This window comes from Sorex fumeus, unplaced genomic scaffold (genome assembly GCF_029834395.1).
Source record: "Sorex fumeus unplaced genomic scaffold, SorFum_2.1 ptg000067l, whole genome shotgun sequence".
NCBI classification, from domain to species: Eukaryota; Metazoa; Chordata; class Mammalia; order Eulipotyphla; family Soricidae; genus Sorex; species Sorex fumeus.
Window position 1 is genome coordinate 5,043,125 of NW_026606124.1, and position 22,216 is coordinate 5,065,340.

Sequence of the window (22,216 nt, forward strand, 5' to 3'; positions counted from 1 at the left end):
TCATGAAATGTGAAGAAAAGTAAACAATTCTTTTTATTTATTTATTTATTTAAATTTTTTTTATATTTATTTAGTTTTTAATAGTGAGGCACCATGAGGTACAGTTGTAGACATACACATTTTTGTGCTTGGGTTTCGATTATACAATGATCTTAAATATATGTCAACCTATCACATTTAACTGCAAACTGCCATCCTTTAATTATTTTTTTTTTATTAATTTTTATTAGTGAAACACCATGAGGTACAGTTGTAGACTTACAGATTTTTGTGCTTGGCTTTCGATTATACAATGATCAAATACTCATCCCTCCACCAGTGCCCATTTTCTACCACAATGGATCCCAGTATCCCTCCCACCTCCATTCCCCCCATCCCACCCTGCCTCTGTGGCAGGGCATTCCCCTCTGTTCTCTCTCTCCTTTTGGGTGTTGTGGTCTGCAAAAGAGGCATTGAGTAGCAATCATGTTCGGTCCATAGTCTACTTTCAACATGCATCTCCCATCCTGGGAGGATTCTCCAGACACCCTTTATTTGGTGCTCCCTTCTCTATCTGAGCTGCCTTTTCCCCTAGAATGCCCAGCTGGCCTCTAAGCCATGGAGTTATCCTCCTGGTACTGATCTCGGCTATTCTTGGGTAATTATCTTTAATGAAAATGGTATGGAAATATACAAAATTTGCTTTCCAGCAGCAAACTTACTTCTGTGTATACTATTCTGTGTATATTAATTTTGCTTATTTTTCTATCATTTTTGTTTGGTAACGGGAAAATTGCTAATTAATTGCTTTCTCTTGCAGGCTTCATTAAGCAAGCTGATGGAGACACTTGGTCAAGCAGAACCATATTTTGTAAAATGTATTCGTTCTAATGCTGAAAAGGTAAAAATGTTTTGTAAATAAGAGCTCAGGTTACTTTTTTTTTTTTTTTTGGCTTTTTGGTTTACACCCAGCAATGCTCAGGGGTTACTCCTGTCTCTTTGTTCAGGAATTACTCCTGGTGGTGCCCAGAGGAATCCAGGGATTGCTAGGGACTGAACCTCGGTCAGCCGTGTGCAAGGCAAATGCCCTCCCCACTGTATCACTCTGGCACCTCAGGTTACTTTTTAAAAAAGATTTTAAACTTTTTTTTTTAAAAAAAGACATTTTAAATCTTTTTAAAAAATAAGTACTAATGTTTCAGCTATCCATTTAAATTTTAAGGAAAATATGTGGATAGGAAGAGCTATCTTTAATATTTTTAAAGAAAATTTGTCCTATGTTTTATATGCATGTCTTTCTAATTTCATTTAACTTGTAAGTTCTTTATTATGGTCTTGATTTAATATCTCTTGGAATTTGAAAAGCAAGTACTTCTTGAAACTTCATGAGAAAAGAAGAATTTTTATGTAACTGTTGATATCCTATTATAATCTCTCTTGTTTGGGTGTCAACTATGAACTCCATAAGAAATTGCTTGACACTTTTCATGTCTAGTGGCTATTGTCTATTAAGAGTGAGGAGTGTGGACAGCCTTAATTCCTCTTTTCTATAACAGTTTCCCTAAGTACGGTTTTGCAAAAATATATATGTGAACTTTTGTCGTCTTTATGTTTATCATGGGAAAATCGTTTACAGCCTGAATAGCAAAATATTCAATCATTTTCTACATTTGGTTCTTTTAAAGTTTTCCATATTTATAAGAACAAACATAAAGTTGGTGATCTCTTCTTGGTTACTGTGTTTGCCAATTATTCTCTCTTAGCTACCTTTAAGGTTCAATGATACCTTGGTGCTTAGACAGCTTCGGTACACTGGGATGCTGGAGATTGTTCGAATTCGCCAGTCAGGATACAGCTGCAAATATTCTTTCCAGGTGATGCCTTTATAGTGACATTTAAATTTATATATTTTACAGTGATATATCTATACACATCAGGTTAATTTGGGAAATCACATACATACTTCCTTGACCTTCATCTTTTGTATACAGAACTGAAGAGGGAAAAAGAATACCCACATTATTTAATAACAATAATATCATTAAGCTTGTTTTGAAGTGAAATTCAGTATTTGTCCATTCTCCTTTGATCTGACTTCTAGCCTAATATACTAAGATTATTGAATGTAATTTTTCCATATCGATTACTCTAATAACTGAAGTAATTCTATCAGAACTACCTAGTTCAAAAGAAAAAATTCCATTTGGTTTTCCCAAAAGTTTTCTTTTGATGATTTTCTTTCTTAGTAAGCAATGTTTGCTAATTTATCTCTAAGAATTTCAGGTGTTTGTTAAATCATTTTTACTTTTTGTGGCACAGGGCATTGCGTATAGGGCCTCTAACATGCAAAACAAGTGCTCTAAGTTCATAAAATCTGAAAAAAAAATAACTACTATTTTTTCTTCTGCCATGCTTTTCTTCTTTCAAATCCCTTTGATGATAAAATATATAGAATATATCTTCACCCACTCAATATGCTTTTCCTAAATAGTCTCTAGTAGTTTAAAGTAACAAGTAGTTTCTTTATTTACCCCGTTTAAAAGAGTTAAAACAAAGAATTGGTAAGATAATTAGTTTAATATCTTGTTTATATATAATTCTCATTACTAATACTAATTTTACATTTTTTATTTCTTAGGATTTTGTGAGTCATTTCCATGTGCTCCTTCCCCGAAATATTATTCCATCCAAATTTAATATTCAGGATTTCTTCAGGAAAATAAATCTTAATCCAGATAATTATCAAGTTGGAAAATCCATGGTAAATATATACAGTCCTTATCAAAATTGATTGCATTTTATGTATTTAAATAATAATTGCAGTCTTTGCCTATGGGAATTTTTTTAAAAAAATAGTGTTCCTAGATCATAAAAAAAATTGATATGGTTAAGATTTTCACTTAGTAGTATAGTCAGTATTACTCAGTTTCTAGACCATGTTGGATTTGTGACTATAATTTTAAAAGCTTCTTGAAGTTTTCTTCAGATTGTCCAAAATAACTTGATCTAATTCTCCTACTTAATCTACTACTCTCGTTTTCTGTTAACACTTCTATATTTTTTTACCCCCCAAATTTTATTTTATTAAAGCACTGATTTACAAAGGTACTCATAGTAGGGTTCTAGACATATAGTTCTGTCACCAATCCTGCCACCAGTGTCAACTTCCCTCCACCAGTGTTCTCAGTTTCCTTCTCCTGTCCCCTCATCCCAAGCTTGCCATCTTGACAGGAACTGTTTTAAGTTGGAGTCTCATGAGTTCAGTGTTGTTGATTCTAAGGTTGAGATATTTAGCTCTGTCATTCAGTAATACCACTGATGTACCTTAACTCTTGTCACACTTCTATATTCTTAGGGTAGAAAACATAGTCTTTGATTTGCTTTTCACTTTAATTTTTCCTTTCTCTATTTAAAAATTTGCTTTACTTTTTTACAAATGATTTTCATCTTTATTTTTTCTTTTAGCAATATTCTCATTTAAATTCTATTCTTTGGCTTTCATTATTTATCTTACAGCAAACATTTCTTTTTTGAATTCAAGTCTATTTGTTATTCCATTTAATTCCTTCTGCCCAATGTATGAAAATTATTTCTTAATGTTTCTTCCTTTGTGTTTCCTTCCTGCTCAGTAATACTTTGATAACCTTGTTAATTAAAACACTTTTCCTGTTTTTCAGAACTTTCATATTATTTGATATTTTTAGGAAGATTAATTATTCCATTGTCCCTTGTGTATACCTTTATTATTACTTTATTATTATAATTTTCAATTATAATTTACTATAATTTCCAACTCCTTGTTGGTGAGTACCTCTATCTTGCTGTTTACTCTGTTCACTATTTACTTTGTATAGCTAATATTTACCTTTTATTTTTTAATTTTAAAATTTTAAAAATGTTTGGTTAATTTTTTTGTTTTCTTTTTGTTTGTTTGTTTGTTTTTTCGGGTCACACCCGGTGATGCACATGGCTTACTCCTGGCTCATGCACTCAGGAATCACTCCTGGCGGTGCTTGGGGGGACCATATGGGATGCTGGGGATCTAACCCGGGTCGGCCACGTGAAAGGCAAACACCCTACCTGCTGTGCTATCGCTCCAGCCCCGGGTTAATTATTTTTGGACCAAACCCAACAGTGCTTAGGGCTTACTCCTGGCTCTGAACTCAGGGATCACTCCTGATGGAGCAGGTAGTGGGGATTGAGCCTCTGTGGATGATATGCAAGGCAGGAACCTGATTCACTGTACAATTGCTCCTGCCCTACCTGGTTTTTTCCTACTTTATAAAAAAAAAGCAACAAAGAAACAAATGGAAGGTGATATATCTATTAATTGGTTTGTGGTTCAGTGGAGGGCCCAAGGATGCTTTGCTGGAGGGATCTTCAATGGGGCTATAAACACCACAGTGAGTTTGGGAATTCTGGGACCATACTGGCAGTTCTTGGGGGGACCTCTAATCCTGTACCAGCAGTGCTTAGGGGACCATGTGGTAACAGGGATCAAACCAGGGCCACTCAGATACAAAGCATGCACCTTACCCCTATACTGTCTCTCTGGTCCTTACTTGAAGTTGTTATATTTGTGGTTTTATATTTCCTCTTATGTATCTTAATCTCTCCTTCCCTCCTGCCTATTTCCTTCCCTCTCCCCACCTGCAACTTTGACAGGCACTTTTCAAATTTGGTGGTTGTGGTTTAGGTCTCAATACTACAGTTTTTAGTCTGTGCTTTGGGTATACAGCAATACCACTCTCCCACATCACTGGCGTACCCGAGACCCCTGATCCCTGTTCCTGTATCTTAATACTGCCTTTTTAATTTGAGAGTGCTACTTTGTATAGAGTAATAGGGATATGTTGTCAGAACTGCTTTTTAATGTCTGCCACTGCATTTTTTCATCTCAGAAAGTTTATCATAGGAAGGATGACCGATAAAATAGCTTCTCATTTTTCTCTAAAGCCTTTCTCATATTTTCTTCCTTTGATAGGTCTTTCTCAAGGAGCAGGAGCGACAGCATCTACAAGATCTGCTTCACCAAGAGGTGCTCCGCCGAATTATATTATTGCAGCGGTGGTTCAGGGTCTTGCTGTGTAGGCAGCATTTCTTACACCTGAGACAGGCATCTGTGATTATCCAGGTGGGAGACAAAGATTTTTTAACATAAGATACATCATTGATAGGACTTTTGTTTTAGTAAACAGAACTGTTTTACTATGAAATATTTAAATACAAATACATGTGACTTTATAGATGAGATTTACACATTACTCATTTTAAAAGGTTTTTAACATCCAACAGATTAACTGGCACATAATCAGAGCTTTTAATAAATATTAATATAGTAAAATTTATATTAAATGGAATTTATAGTTACTTTAGTGATATTTGAATAGGGGCAAAGGAATTATGGCAAAGGAGTTATATGTCTCAATTTTTGTAGACGTGGTCATTTTTATTTAACAATTTTCTGAGTGGTATTTGAGATTTACACATACATTGTTGTTATCTACTAAGAGGCTAAGTACCTTATTTTACATTTATCTGTTTTATTTTGCTCCTTGGGCTGGAGCGATAGCACAGCGGGTAGGGCGTTTGCCTTGCACACAGGCCACCCGGGTTTGATTCCTTCACCCCTCTCGGAGAGCCCGGCAAGCTACCAAGAGTATCCTGCCTGCATGGCAGAGTTTGGCAAGCTCCCTCTCGCGTATTCGATATGCCAAAAACAATAACAAGTCTCACAATGGAGACGTTACTGGTGCCTGCTCGAGCAAATCAATGAACAACGGGAGGACAGTGCTACAGTGCTATTTTGCTCCTTGGTACTTAATATTATTGTTAATATCTTTAAGAAAGGAAATATGGGGCTAGAGCAATTAGTAAGGCGGGTAGGGTGTTTGCCTTGTATGTAGCTGATTTGTGTTCGATCCCTGGCATCTCATATGGTCCCACAAGCACTGCCAGGAGTAATTCTTGAGTTTAGGGTCAGTAACGGGTTGTGGCTCCCAAACCAAAATAAATTTAATATTTGTATCTTTGAAATATATTAATGTTGGCAAATTAATGTCAGCATATTGTAGCATGGGAATATAATTTGTTAAAATTTATAGTTTTACAGTGTGTAGGGTGCTTTTCTTGTATGTCCCTGAGCCAAATTTGGTTCCTGGTTCTCCATATGGTCTTTGATCACCATCAAGCGTGATCCCTGAATACAGAGCCAGGAGTAAGTTCAGAGCACAGTCAAATGATGCCCCAAAACAATAACAAATTAATTTGTAAACCTAAAGCATAAAAAATTAAATTATCTTAAATTTAATAATAGATGTAAGCTATATTTTCTAAAATAGTTGTTTCAGTTAAGCATACCTGGAAATCTTTTTAAAATCTTTAATCCACCCACAATTCTGCCATCGAGCCACTTAACCTCCAATTATGGCATAAGATATCAGTTGTTTTCCCTTTTTTGTAGAAATGTGGTATTTGCTATGAGGACAGCTTTTATTATTTTTGTCTTTCCCTCAGCGGTTCTGGAGGAATTACTTAAATCAGAAACAAGTCAGAAATGAAGATGTGCGGCCTGATTCTTTAGTTATAGCTAGTGCAGCCACTCTTCTCCAGGCTTCCTGGCGTGCTCACGTAGAGAGGCAACGATTCTTGGAGCTCCGGACTGCAGCGATCATCATTCAGCAGAGGTGGAGAGGGCACTCCAGGCGGAGACACTCTGCTGCTGTCCATATACAGGCAGGATGGAAAGGCTACAGGGAAAGGAAGAAGTACAAAGAATTAAGGAATAGAATTATTCTTTTGCAGTCAGCATGTAGAGGATTCAGAACAAGACAAAGGTAATTTTTGTTGCTGTAATTACTACTTGCTTCCCAAGTGCTCTATTTTAACACTTGTCAAACTTGTATTAGAATTGGTTATGTTTAATTTGTCTTCACTATGCTGTAGTACTCCTGATATTTTATTTTATTTTTAATTTTTACTAGTGAAACACCATGAGGTACAGTTGTAGACTTACAAATTTTTGTGCTTGGGTTTCAGTTATACAATAATCGAGTACCTATCCCCAGCCACTGCCCATTCTCTACCACCAAGATCCCAGTATCCCTTCTACCCCCGCAACCCTCATCCCACCCCGCCTCTGTGGCAGGGCATTCCCTATTGTTCTCTCTCTCCTTTTGGGTACTGTAGTTTGCAAAAGAGGCATTGAGTGGCAATCTTGTTCGGTCTGTAGTCTACTTTCAGCATGCATCTCCCATCTTGGGAGGATCCTCCCAATACCCTTTATTTGGTGCTCCCTTCTCTATCTCAGCTGCCTTTCCCCCTAGCGTGTGCAGCTGGCCTTCAAGCCATGGAGTAAACCTCCTGGTACTTATCTTGGCTATTCTTACTCCTCCTGATATTTGAACCTACATGTGTAGTCTATAATAGAAACTAAATAAATGTTTATAGAAATAAATTGGATAGACAACCTAAATGGTATGTAGTTATCATGGTTAAGAGTTGACCACCGCATGAGGTTGAATCTTTAGGTTGAAAATTGAAGTTACTCATTTTTTTTACCTAGAGAAACCTCAAATTATATTTTTAAGCTTTACCTTAAACAATAAGGATATTAAAAAAATGAGAGTGTCTGAGTTCATTTATAATTTGACAAGATGCCTAATTAAAAATGTTTAGTTTGGCCGGCGGGATAGTAGAAAGGTTAAGGTGCTTGCTTTGCATATGACCAGCTCTGGTCTGGTTTCTGGTACCATATGATCCCTGAGTACCTTTATGAGTGATTCCTGAGAAGATTCAAGAGTAAGCCATGAGAACAGCTAGGTGTTGCCTAAAAGCATACATATGTATTCCAAAGAGGCACAGTTCAGTTCCTTGGGAAAATGGGTTTGGAGACATCCTTCTTCAAATCCTGGTAATGTATGCACTCCATATTGGTAATACCTTGGTGTGGTAGTTTGGAGTTACATAATCATTTTTTTCCTTTTCCTTTTTTTTTAAATTTAGATTTAAAGTTTTAAAAGAACAAAAAGCAAAAGAAATAAAACAAAATCTTGAACTGGTGAATATTGAGTCATCTGGACTTCTGAAAATTCAGGGTTCCAACCCTTCAGAATGGGAGGATTGCTCCTTTGACAACAGAATAAAAGCCATAGAGGAATGTAAATCTGTGATAGAGGGTCATCGAATTAGCTATGAAAGTTCAGAGGACTTGAAGGAGCCTGCATACAGCCGGCAGGAGAGAACCAGAAGCCAAAGTGGTACCAACTTGCAGGAAGATGTGATTGTAAGAGAAAGACCTAAGTCCTTGGAGGATCTCCACCAGAAGAAAGTTGGCCGGGCCAAAAGAGAGAGTCGGAGAATGAGAGAACTAGAGCAAGCTATATTTAGCTTAGAATTGCTGAAAGTTCGCTCTCTTGGTGGTGTGTCTCCTTCAGATGAACGCAGGTGGTCTACAGAGTTGATTTCTGAGGGCCTTCAGTCTCTCCAGGGCACACCTGAAAGTGAAAGCTCTCAAGGAAGTTTGGAACTTCTGAACTGCGAAGAAAATCAAAAGAGCAAACCAGATGAGGAGGACTTACAGCCTCAGTCACCTAAGATACCTAGCAGCCCAAAGTTGGATTCACAGGACAGGATCAGCAGTGCCTCAAGTGACACTAACTATGCATTGATTCATAAGGGGGCGCCCTCTGAGTTAGTGCATTTGAAGAATGGAACTTTGAAAGAAAAGTTAGTTAGTACTTCTCAATCTATTGCCTCGAAACCACAGATAAGAGACTCCTTTACTTCAAATAGTCTGCCTACATTTTTTTATATTCCTCAACAAGATCCACCGAAAACTAGTTCCCAACTGGATACGAGTATTAAGAGAAACAGGCTCTTGGAAAATAAAGAAATGCTTCCAGCTCTTCCTCTGGATACCAGTAGGGAAGCTGGAGAGAAGTATCACTTCTCAGGAGAAAATCCAGTTGTTACTTCTTTGAATTCAGATTCTTCTAATACTGTGCTTAAAAAGTTAGAAAAGCTAAACACTGAGAAGGAAGAAAGGCAAAAGCAGTTGCAGCAGCAGAATGAAAAGGAGATGATGGAACAGATTCGACAACAGACAGGCATTTTAGAGAAGGAGCGTAAAGCCTTTAAGACAGTTGAAAAACCAAAAATTGGGGGATCTCTTCTGCCATCATCTTCTCATCAGTCAAAGCAAAGAGTAGAGAGACCTTCCTCTCTCATCCTAAATACTGTAAATAAAGGAGAAACCAGTGTACTAAGGCCTCCATCAGTAAATGTAAAAGATGGAGCTTCTGCTCCAAAAGTCAGCCCCACCACTCACTTACCCCCAAAAGACCGGCCTGTCACCCTGTTCTTTGAAGCAAAAGGAGGCTCCTGCCAATCTAACACTGTCAAGGAATTACCCAAGACAGATAAAATGTGTCCCCAGCTGAATGTATCCTCTAAACACTCCAATAATCGCATTTCAAAAAGAGAACATTTCAGGTCTTCTCAGTCTTACAGCCACAAATCTGATGATCCTTCCAGAAATGAAACTAATAGGGCCATTTTCTTCACACCAAAAGACAATATGAATACTTCACTGTAAGTAAAATGTTTATTTTTATGGATTTATATGGGAAACTTCTTGGAGAGTTATTGTTAAGGGTCCTTAACAATATTCCAACTGTTTTTTTAAGGTGCTATCAAAGTAGTAATTTCTCTGTGTAAAAATACTCCCTAAATGTGACCGACCCTAACCCAACCATCTGAAATTTTTATGCCTCACAATTCTTTGACTAAGCACAAATAGCAGAGCTTTAGATTCCCTTCTATTAAGTGAGAAATCACTCAGTAAGTGTTTATGCTATACTCAGTAAGTGCTCAGTAAGTTCAGGAGCTGTTGTGGCAGTTTAAAGCATGTTCCTGTCAGGCTTTAAAGTTAATGTCAGGGTCACACTCCCTGTTAGCAATGCATGCACATCTCTTTTGTTTGTTTTTGTTTGGGGGGGCACACCAGGCATTGTTCAGGGTTTTACTTCAGGCTCTGTGCTCCAGGGGTTGTACCTCCCCATATTCAGTGCCAGGGACTGAATCACAGTGGGCCACCTGCAAGGGAGGAACCTTATCGCCTATACTGTCTCATCACAACAAATAAGACTTGCATATCTTTTAGGTAGTGATGATCGGTGGGGGTTGTATTCCTTCAGTTGTGTTCATACATGGCTGAGATGTGGCCAGATGTGTTGTCAGATCAGACAGAAGAGCTGTCCATCAAAAGCAGAAGCACCTTAGATCTCGTTGATTATATATGGTAGCTCTTGAGATTAAGCTTGTGGTCTTAAACTTGCAGTAGGTGCTCTAAGCCACTGAGCTATCCCCTTACATATAAATTATTGATAGTAGTGTCTTTACATAATATTTTAAAAATTAAGTAAGATCTTAAGATATTTATGGAATGTGCTGGAATTCTTTGACTAGATAGATTATATTTCATGCTATATATTAAGACTGCTGCCTTGAAGTGCCTGCTAGGGACTGAACTCACTCTCTTGTTGTTTCATCTTAAAGTATAAGTAAAGAAGCCTTAAGCAGTGAAAATCCTCAACCTCATAAAATAAGTGAACCAGCTTGGAAGCCTGTGAAGCTTATCGGGCCAGGTCAAGGAGAGGTAAGTATTAAATATCGTTTTATCTGTCTTCTTTGTGAAGTAGATGTACACTATTCTGGAAATTAATATTCCTACAAGTAGATCACTTTATATACCCATTTACTCTCGAGTATTTATAGAGAAAGTAACTGTTAGTCAGTTCTGTTCTAACTAGGGAGGCATATACTAGGCAGGGAATGGTGTCTAAAAACCTAGGTAATGTTTAGAAAAAATAAAATGCTAAGAAAACAAAGGCATTTTATGCAAGAGACCGCAGTGACTTCTTATGGTAGTGAAAGTTGACATCATCTATGGAAAACCAGTTTAGCTTTCATTCTTAGTCTTTGTCCAGAGTATTGTGTATGGATTTCTTTGGTAATCCTGGTCACTTCTAGTGGAAAGGGCATGGTTGGGTGGAGGGGTATTTCAAGAAATTGATGAGCTCTCTGATGTCTTTCATTGGCATCATCTCCAAAAACAAAACAAAACATTGTTGTGTTATTTGTTTTATCATTTGGTCAAGCAGGTTGCCAGACCGGCCCATAAAAAGAAAGCTCGAATGGCGCGGACGCGCTCCGATTTCTTGACTAGAGGTACTTTTGCCGATGGGGAGGGGGACACAGAGGAAGATGATTACGATGACATTATTGAGCCCCTTCTCTCCCATGACCGAGCTCCTCACTCTGAGCTAGGCTCTGCATCCAGCCTGGGTCAGGCCTCTCATAGTGACTCCGAAATGGTAATTTTACAGCAATATAGAGAAAATTAGCAACAAGCAAATCTAATGGAAGTAGTTTTTTGCTAATCTAAAGCTAACCTTCACAGCTTCTTCCCATATAATGATTTGTACATGGGAAACCTCAGTGAACACAGCAACTTAAACTAAACCTTAATTTGGTAAGAATTAGATAAAGGGCACTTTATATAAATTAAGGCAAAAATTAATCTTTTTGTGTGTGTGTGATACTGGTGTTGGAAACCAGAGCCTAATATATGCAGAGCAATTGCTCTACCACTGAGCTTCATTCCTAGCTCCCAAATTAATCCTATTTAACTGCATATCAGTGTAGGAATGATTATGTTAAATATTAAAATATCTAGAGTAGGGGCCCTTAAAAAACTTTTGAAGGGCTAGATTGTAAACATTTTTAAATCAGAGAGTTTCTTTTGCAATTAAACTTTCCCACTATATGTTGAAAACAACTGTAGAAAATAAATAAAATGTATTTATATATTATTATAAAAGTATTTGTTAAAAAGCAAAAAAAAAAAGTCAGATTATATAGACTTTTTATTGATCCCCAGAGTAGCACAAAAGTAACTTTTTTTGTGTGTGTACTTTTTGGGTCACACCTGGCGATGCACAGGGGTTACTCCTGGCACTGCACTCAGAAATTACCCCTGGCGGTGCTCAGGGGACCATATGGGATGCTGGGAATCGAACCTGGGTTGGCCGCGTGCAAGACAAACGCCCTACCCTCTGTGCTATTGCTCCAGCCCCCAAAAGTAACTTTTAACAGATTACTCCATTAGAGTTTTAACAGAAATTGTGTTCTTTTTGTGTCCCTCTTTCTCACTTTTCCCTCCATTTTTTTCTTTGCTGATAGTATAAATTTGTACTACACATAAAAATATATATAGTATATATTGATTAGTACCAAAACTATTTCTTTAGACCAATCCAGTCAAGAAGAAGGCAGCATGCAGTGTACATATTTTACTTATTCATAAGTATGTTTTTACTTATTCATAAGTTTTTTTTTACTTATTCATAAGTTTGTGGCACAACTTTCTGCTTAGGGATTTCTCCTGGCAGAACTCAGTTGAGTTCCTTGCTACATCCCTGGCTCCCAAATTAATGAACAGAGCATGCTACCAGAGATCAAACTGAGATCATTCTCTTTCAGGACAAATATTTCAACCCCTGTACTATTTGGCCCCCCTGTAATGTTCGTTTTTATTAATCACAAATTGTAGCATTGAAATGAATTTTAATAAAGTTTTACTATTTTGGCTATGAATATAGATACTGTCAGCAAAAAGTCATTATATATGATTTGATAGCTTAGGATGTATTGATGGTTAAAAGTATTCTTTGTGACTTTGGCATTAGCCTAGAAAATATAGAATTTTCAGTTACTTATTAGAGCCTGCTGGTCTAGTAAGTAATAAAATACAATGAAGTGTATAGTGATAGGTGTTTCATTTCCTTTAGTATTCTTAATTAAGTTACATTTCTAATTTTTAGTATATGTTCATTACGGAAAGAGAATTTTAGGGTGCTCTTTTGGACTCACTGCATATTTTAACTTTAAACTTCTTGAATTGTGCCAGTGTTTAAAAAGTTAAAATTTTTGCTTATTTCCAATTGCCCTCATTATCTTTACTTAGAGATAGGACTAGTTTTTTGTAAGTATGTTTTTGAGCCACACCCAATGGTGTTCAGGGAGTGTTTTGCTCAGTGCTCAGGTGTCTCTCTTGGGAGTTTCCAGGGGAGCCTGCAGTGCTGAAGATTATAGCTGGGCCTTCTACATGCAAAGCATACAGTTAGTCCATGAGTAATCTGTCCAGTCCAGGTTTAGCATTTTAATGATAATATCAATAATTTTTAAAAGGATAGAGACAAAAGATACCCAGAAAAATCCTTGCTCATTTCCCTAATTAGATAAATGAGTCATTTCCCTCTGCCAGACTGTAGGATTATGAAAAGTATAAAGCAATCTGTACGTTCATTTATATGTGTATAATATAAATCTGCCAGATATGTTTGTATATATATCAGCAAAAGCACTCTCTTTAGTGTAGGGTAGAATCTATTTTGAAGGTGCCCTGTTTTTTGAATTAAAAATAAAACATTGTGTCAGTATGATTTCATCATATAAGATGAAATTATGAAATCAAAGTACTTTTAATGAAAACTAGTACATATTTTTTATGTAATTAGGGAGCATATTTAATTTATTCTCTAAGTGTTCACAGTTGTTGTTTTTTTTTGTAATTTGTAGAAGAACTTAGCATTTGTAATTGCTGTTTTGTTCCTGAGAGTTTCTTTTGTTACAAACCTTAGTTCTTTTGGTGGTAGAATTTTTTTTTCTCACTGGGATGAATCTGGAAGCTGAACTTTCTGCTTAGAGCACTCGCCCCTTTTAGGGGTACTAGCTGGTAGCCTCTGCCTCTGACTCTTCACCTGCTTGGTAGCCACTGCATGCGGGAAGTTGTAGAGCACCCTCTGCACAGTGTGTTAGTTACCTCTCCAGCTTTCTCACTGTCCCTTTGTTTCATCACTAGCTATTTTAGGAACAGGTGATGGTACTAGTCTCTGGTGGACACTTGCATGAAGAAGCTTTGCTTTCTAGAACATGCTAATAGATACTGGGGATGGGGGTGGGGAACAAGCTTTAAAGTATGTTTCTGTTTTGGAAATATGCCATATTCTAACATCTGATGTTGTAAAGATAAAGACTAATTGTTTCTAAATGAAATTTACTGAGTTTTCAGGATTATAATGGGTTTGATTTTCTGGACACACGGATTTTGAAAACAATAGTACCTGCCCGGCTCTCCTCCCATTGAGCAAAGTGATTTCTGTCACTGACATTTGCTAAGAAGTGTGTTCATTAAATCATAGAAGAAGCCATGTGATTTTGCATTTGTGGGTGATATGATGTAATAGAATAAAGACAAATATAAATTCATTGCCTGAAAGGGATTTTATAAGCATTACCTTCTGAGTAGGGAGTAATCCATTGCTACCTACTGTGGAGGAGTGGGAGACAGGTGATAGACAATTCATTGATCTCTTCTTAATAGCTTTGGTGTTTTTGAAACTCTTACTTTAACTGCCAGTTGAATATATAAGTCTTCATATGCAATTCTCACTCTCTTCTCATTCTCACTGGGTTGACTTTTACCCAGAAAGATGCGTTCTGCTAAGTAATATTTTTAAAGTGACATAAGTTTTTTAGTCTCAGTCTACTGGATGGTAAGTAAAATAATTTCCGTTAACTATCTGTAGCAAAATTAGCCTAGGTAACTTACTCTATATGCAGAGCTACTATTTCTGAATTTAGAAGAAACTGTATAATTTTTTCTATCATTCTCTCAATTTAAGGTAATAAATAGGAGCATGACTCTCAAAGAGCTCTCCAGAATTTCAATATTCTATCCCACCAGTATGGTAACACTTAATTCTCATTACCCTCGAAAACTTCTGTCACTTCTTATATGTGTATTTCTATTCGTTACTAAGATATCAGCTGTTTTCTTTGAATCTTTATGTTCTCTATTGCCCACTCCACAAATGTCTGTCAGAAAAATCACTGATGAAGCAGACTGAATTTTGTTAGTTCACGTCAGTAAGGGAAAGTCCATTTTGACTAAGTATGCCCTAGTAATTTCTCAGAAAGGTGAAGTAAGATATTTGCAAATTTTATGGGTCAATCTTTATTTTGAGATGGGCATTGCAAGTTGGAAAACTGGTTGATATTTAACAACATTTATGATATTAGTGTTTTGATTGGCAGTCCGAGGATAGAAGCCACACTTAGTATTTATATGTGTATTTTATCCCCTGTCCCATCCCCCCCCGCCCCATACCTCCATGAGTAGCAGGCAAAATTCATAGCACTATAACTTGGTGAAGAATTAGTAGGAGAGATTTTCCTATACAAAATAGATATCCTGTGAAATTAGATTTCCATAATGAATCAGTCTTTTGAGTTAGTTTTCTAATGGAGTCAATTTGTTAATTTTTCCCTCTTAAATTAGCCATCTTTGCTCATAACTTTTTCTTACTATGGGTTATATTAAAATTGTTTTAATATAATACCTTGCTATTTTACTTTTAAATTTTTCTTTAGATAATTTTTAAAAAATTATATGATTATTCTATAGGTTAATTACCTTTGTACATAACTTTGATCCTGTTAGGTCTTTTTCTTTTTTTCCCCTGTTTTGGGCCAGACCTGGCTGTGCCCAGGGCTTTCTCCTGGCTCTGGGTTTAGGCATCACTCCTGGCAAGACTCTGGGAATGATATGGGGTGCTAGGGATTGGCACCCCATAAAAAACTTTGAGTCACTCCAACCTGGATTGGCTGGGTCCCAGGGAAGTGTTATCATTCCACCTTTTAGGTCTTTCTGTTCTGATTTGTTAGGCTCATTGTACCGCATACTGGAAACTGAGAGTAAATTTCAGGAGTCCTCGCTACTGTAAAAGTGAATAACTATGTGAGGAGATATGTTAATTAGATTAACTGCATTAATCATTTTGTTATTATTAAACATACCAAATCATTATGTTGTACACCATGAATATTTGACACTTTGGAGGGTTTTGAAAGTGTGGAAGCTCAGATCTTGCCTAACTGTACTCAGGTCTTATTCCTGGTTCTGTGCTCAGGGATCACTCCTAGTGGGGTTATGGGTTGCTGGGGTCAGCCATGGGTAAGGCAAGCACCCTACCTGCTGTACTATTTCTCCAGCCCGGACTTTTATTCAGTTAAATTTAATAAGATTTATTTAGCTTAGGAAGAGCAGTATAAAGTCTAAGGTGCTCATCTTTGATTGCTGACCCAAGATTCTATGACTTTTTTTTAAACTTTCCTCTTAATATTCTTTGGTAAATTGTCCTAAAACGAGCTGGTAAGTTCTACTTAGCATTTTCCTAGACCCGAACTCTCTTTACTTCTAATTATTGTAGAAATTAATAGTTTTCAATTTTCCTTATTTTAATGATTCTCAAAGAAAAATTATGTATTTTATAATTTTAAATAGGATTTGTTTTTAAATAATCTGTAACTTTAATTTTAATTATAGTGCCATGGTAGTTACTTGGTTTTTAAATCTTTTACATATGTAATTATTACAGACATCACAACGGTTTTCTTCAGTTGATGGAGAAACGAAGATTCATAAGACTATGTCTCAAGGAGAGATTGCAAAGTTGGCAACAAGACAAAAGACTTCAGATTCAGATCTAAGGTAATAAAACACATGTGTGTTACTTGCTGTAATTAAATGCTGACCCTTGTTTTAAAGGGGAAATTGAAAAGCAGTCGGTTTTGAAATAAAGTTCAATTACAGATTTTTCAACAAATGCTATGTACCTACTGTGTGACAGACACATTATAGTTTAGATATGTATAATTGGCTTCACATTTCTTTCTTTTTTTTCCCCCAGTTTTTTTATTTAGGCTTTGTGATTTATAAAACTAATAATATAGTTTCAGGCATACAGTCTTCTAACTCAAAATGCACCACTGATTTCAGCATCTTTCCACCAATGTTCTAAGAATTTTTCTCATCTTTACTACCCCATAAACTTCCTTACAAAATCTTAAAATATTTTAATCACTATATTTTTATCAAATTATTTTATTTTTTTAATTTATTTTTAAAACCTTTTTTATTGAATCACTGTGAGATAGACCATTACAAAGCCATTCATGATTGGATTTCAGTCATACAGTATTTTAATACCCATCCCTCCACCAGTATACATTTCTTAGCACCCCCCAACCCCCACCCGCTGCCTGCTTCTGTGGCAGTCTCTCTCTCTCTCTCTCTCTCTCACTCTCCCTCTCCTCCTTCTCTCTCTCCCTGTACCTCTCCCTCTCTCTTTCCTCCCCACCCTTTGAGCATTGTGGTTTGCAATCTTGATGCTGAAAGGTTATCAAGAATATCCCTTACCTACTTTTAACCCTCAGATCTTACCTAGGGTGATCATTTCCAGCTATTATTGTCATACTGGTATCTTCTCTGTCTTACCTACCCTCAGCCTCCCACACACTTGTGTTAGTTCCAACATTGACCAGTCCTCCTAACCCCTTTTTTCCCTGGCCATGGATATTATTCTTCTGCTATATATATGTATATATATATATGTATGTATATATATATTTTTATATACCACAGATGTACGCAGTCATTCTATATCTGTCCCTTTCCTTCTGACTCAGTTTCACTCAGCATGATACTCTCCATGTCCATTCATTTATAGGCAAATTTTATGACTTAATTTTTCCTGACAGCTGCATAGTATTCCATTGCGTAAATGTGCCATAGTTTCTTTTATCCATTTGTTTGTTCTTGGGCACTCAGGTTGTTTCCTTAATTAATTTCTTTATTGATATGACTTGAGTTGAATCTTTAAATCATATGACTTAGGATTTGGGGGTTGTAAAATAAAATGAGCTTAGATGAGATGAGATTGATATATTTTCATGGACTAGGATTTTAATCTAAATGTTTACAAGTGGAAGATTTTAGAGAAATAATTGTTCTCTCTAAGAGAAGACATGGAATTGTAATTTGTCATATTATTTACTTTGCCCCTGAATACATTCTATAAGGCAACTGGGCCCTCACTGAATATGGTAAGGTCTTACTGATCTATTAAGCTCATCTTGTTATTAAGGTGCTTCTTCAGTGATTGGTATCTGTACATACAGAGCACATAGAATGGTCTCTCATGATATTATAAATCACTGTATCACTGTCATACCACTATTCATCGATTAGCTCAAGTGGATACCAGTAATGTCTGCATTTGTCCTAGCCCTAAGATTTTAGCAGCCTCTCCCTACTCGTCCTTCCCAACGTTGCCACATTGGATGCTCTTTCAGGGTCAGGGGAATGAGACATATCATTGTTACTGTTTTTGGCATATTGAATATGCCATGGGAGCTTGCCAGGCTCTGCCATGTGGGCAGGATACTCTTGGTAGCTTGTTGGGTTTTCCAGGAAGGAGAACTAGACTATAAGAGGCCGCACTTCCAGGAGCTTTGTTTTATAGTCTCTGGATCTTGGCCTTTGATGGCATTTCCTGGCACCGGGGGGCAGTTTGTGGGTATGACTGCCTAGCTACTGGAAAATGGGGGATCTGGGTGGAGGAGGCCCAGTCCCGATCCGAGCAGGCTTGGAGATCTCAGCCCTGGAACCCACGTACCTGCATTCCTCTGCTGGTTCCTTCATGCGTGAGGCTCCTCCGAGCATGTGCAGAGTGGCCTTGAGCATGGCTGTGGCTGGGTACCTGAGGTCTTTGGCTGCCGGGGCTCTGCTCGGGGCGGAGAGGGAAACTCAACCTGTCCCCTTTGAGGGGCCCCGGTTAAGACAGCCAGGCGCAGGAGCAGGAGACTGCTTCGTTCTCTTCCGGGAGTTTTGTTTTATAGTCTCTGGATCTTGGTCATTGATGTGATTTCATGGTGCCAGGGGCAGTTTGTGGGTATGACTGCCTAGCTACTGGAAAAATGGGGGATCTGGGAGGAGGAGGCCCAGATATTATAAATATCTATAAATATCTTGATATTATAAAAATGTATAAGTTTTGAAATAAACCTTTTTTTTAAAAAAAAATGAATATAGGCAAATACATGAATTTCAAAACCAAATAGACTAACTTTCATCTCGCTCATTTCTTTGGGCGTCATTTTTTTTTTTGACTGTGGCAAACAGATTGTTTTAAAATTAACCCTCTCCTAATGGACTTTGTTATATGATATAGGTCAGCGATTGTGAGCTATAGCTACCATCTTAAGTTTTTACTTCGGTTGATGTGATGGAAGAGAATTTTTTGAGCACCAAAAATGAAGCAGCATAGCATAGTAGCTGTGACAATGGGAAAGTTACTTAATACAGTTAAGACTTAATGTTGTTAAGTCTTGGTGTTAAACCTGTAAAAGGGTTATAGTAGCTTGGAAGAAAACTTACTATTTTTTTTAATTATTTTTGAGTTTTTGAGACACACTTGGCAGTACTTAGGGACTGTTCTGGCTTTGTATTCCTGAAGGTGCTCAGAGGACCACCATAAATGGTACTGGAGATTTAACTGGGGTTAGCTGCATGCAAGGTGAACATTTTTATTTTATATATTTATTTTTAGCTTTTTGGGTCACAGCCGGCAATGCTCAGGGGTTACTCCTGGCTCTGCACTCAGGAATCACTCCTGGCGGTGCTCAGGGGACCATATGGAATGCTGGGAATCAAACATGGGTTGGCTGCATGCAAGGTAGATGCCCCACCCACTGTGCTGTTGTCCAGTCCCAGCAAGGTGAACATTTGAACTGTCTCTCAGTCCATAAACTTGTTTTTAAATAAGGTGCTGTACTAAGCACTTGACACTATGCCTGGATTAACAGTTCAAGTTAGTGGTGTCTTTTGTTAGTAATGCTGATTACTTTGAATATTAGTGACATTAAAGCTTTTAATATATAATGATAATTTGAAAGATTTACAGGTGTATATGGGGGTTGGGAAAATAGTACAGGGGTTTAGATGACTCCATATGATACTCTGAGCACTTCCAGTTATATTCCAAAAACCCAAAATAAAATTTTATATGAATTGCATTTATGTAAAATGGACATGCTTATAAACCAGAAGGAAAATAGAGGGAAAAATATTTTTAGCATGGTGGGATATCACTTATCTCTCTAAAAGTATTTTCGTTGCTGGGGCTAGAGCAATAGCACAGCAGGTAGGGCATTTGCCTTGCATGCGGCCAACCCGGGTTCAATTCTCAGCATCCCAGGTGGTCCCCCAAGCACTGCCAGGAGTAATTCCTGAATGCATGAGCCAGGAGTAAACCCTGCGCATCGCCGGGTGTGATCCAAAAAAATGTATTTTAATAAGCTGGAATTAAAACAATATTGAAAAGCTAGCAGTTTGGTAATTAAAGAACTTGAGTTGGAATTCTATTTTTTAAAATCTATTTTATTTATTTTTATTATTATTTTTGCTTTTTTGGTCACACCTGGCGATGCTCAGGGGTTACTCCTGGCTCTGCACTCAGGAATTACTCCTGGCGGTGCTCAGGGAACCATATGGGATGCTGGGAATCGAACCCAGGTCGGCCGCGTGCAAGGCAAATGCCCTACCCGCTGTGCTATTGCTCCAGCCCCTGGAATTCTATTTTCTCTGCTTTGTAATAATTTTATATGGGCCATGTTATATTTGTATTCAAATGAGGAAATTGTACCTTTCTGGTAAAGTTTAAATGTAAATTTGAATTCAATTTAAGTGTGAAGGTTAAACAGGAAAGATTTTCATATAATGTAATGTGTGAATATTGTTACTGGAACATGATGGTCCCATTTTTACTCATCTTTTTGTTCATTTGTTTTAAGTAGACCTCAGAAGGCTAAGATGAGATTCTGGGCCAAAGGGAAACAAGGGGAGAAGAAAAGTACCAGAGCCAAACCGGACATCCAAACAGAGGTTTCAGCTCTTTATGCTGGCTCAGAAATGATTCCAACTCATCAATATTCAGATGGTAAAAAATGAACAAAGGGTGGGGATTGTCTAGATAATTTGTTTGCTCGCTCGTATAATTTGCTATGCTCTAGTATTCATAATTTGTAAGAGATTAAACCAGGCAGTTAAATTCATCTCTAAAAGATAATCATAAAATTGGTATTTTACCTACAATTAAAATTCCAAGAAAACATGTCATAAAAACAGGAAGCAAGCAACAAGACTGTGATCTTTGATTAGCCTTCTAAAGTTTAAAATTCTCGGCCAGAGCTATAGTACAATGGGCAGGGCATTTGCCTTACACACCGCAGACCCGGGTTCAATCCCCTGCAGCCCATATGGCCCCCCAAGCACCGCCAGGAATAATTCCTGAGTGCAGAGCCAGCAGTCACCCCTAAGCATCGCTGGGTGTAACCCAAAAAGCAAACAAACAAAAAGTTTAACATTCAAGGCATTATTCACTCAAGTGTGCATGACAACAGCAAGTAATTCTTGAATGTTTACTACATGCAAGGCATGTTGCAGTTACTAATTAAATCTTCTAACAATTTTCCTGAGGTTGGTATGATGTGATGATTATTTCTAGTTTATTGATGAGAAAACTGAAACAGAGAAACTGCTTGGTTACATAGTATATACACATACACTAATTTATTGAGCTGAGATTCAAATCCAGGTAGTCTAGCTTCTTAGTCAACACTCTTAATCATTGTGCTATGTGTGTAAGTGGGCTGGAGCAATAGCACAGCGGTAGGGCGTTTGCCTTGCACGCAGCCAACATGGCCGACCCGAGTTCGATTCCTCCGCCCCTCTCGGAGAGCCCGGCAAGCTACCGAGAGTATCTCGCCCGCACGGCAGAGCCTGGCAAGCTCCCCGTGATGTATTCGATATGCCAAACACAGTAACAACAAAATCTCCAATGGAGACGTTACTGGGCCCGCTCGAGCGAATCGATGAACAACAGGAGGGCCTTTACCTTTACCTTTACCTATATGTGTAAGTACCCTAGTCAAAACTTAGCACTTTAGAGATAGTATAGCTGGTATGGCTTATGTGCTACCAGCATCCTTATGGGCCAACAAACCCCACCAGGAGTGATAATGGATGACAGAGCCACGAGTAAACCCTGAACACCACCGGGGTGGTGGTGGCACAAAACTAAACAAGACTTAGCATTTTATAATGGTAGCTGCTACTTTGCAATTATCACAACACATTTCAGAGTTAATCTGTTGACAACATTGGCATCTTTAAATGTTAGAATTAACTCTCCAAAAGTGTCCTTAGTGACAGTTTTTAAAACATAGTCCATTCTTTCCAAGTTCTTTGCATATGCATTATGAGAATTTTTTA

At 37.4% G+C, this 22,216-nt stretch overlaps 1 protein-coding gene across 5 annotated transcripts in view; it reads left to right on the plus strand.

Moving 5' to 3' along the window:
• Positions 1-22,216, plus strand: part of MYO9A (myosin IXA) — a 224,388-nt gene that overhangs the window by 158,965 nt on the left and 43,207 nt on the right. For 2 of the 5 annotated variants that reach the window (XM_056128799.1, XM_056128801.1), the window contains exons 20-28: positions 800-880; positions 1,743-1,853; positions 2,618-2,740; positions 4,964-5,113; positions 6,496-6,815; positions 7,984-9,570; positions 10,537-10,636; positions 16,482-16,594; positions 20,740-20,882. In XM_056128799.1, the coding sequence (XP_055984774.1) occupies positions 800-880; positions 1,743-1,853; positions 2,618-2,740; positions 4,964-5,113; positions 6,496-6,815; positions 7,984-9,570; positions 10,537-10,636; positions 16,482-16,594; positions 20,740-20,882 (2,728 nt within the window). Of the gene's footprint in view, positions 1-799; positions 881-1,742; positions 1,854-2,617; positions 2,741-4,963; positions 5,114-6,495; positions 6,816-7,983; positions 9,571-10,536; positions 10,637-11,141; positions 11,355-16,481; positions 16,595-20,736; positions 20,883-22,216 lie in introns of all 5 variants that reach the window. The other 3 variants (XM_056128796.1, XM_056128797.1, XM_056128798.1) reach the window with 3 other exon arrangements.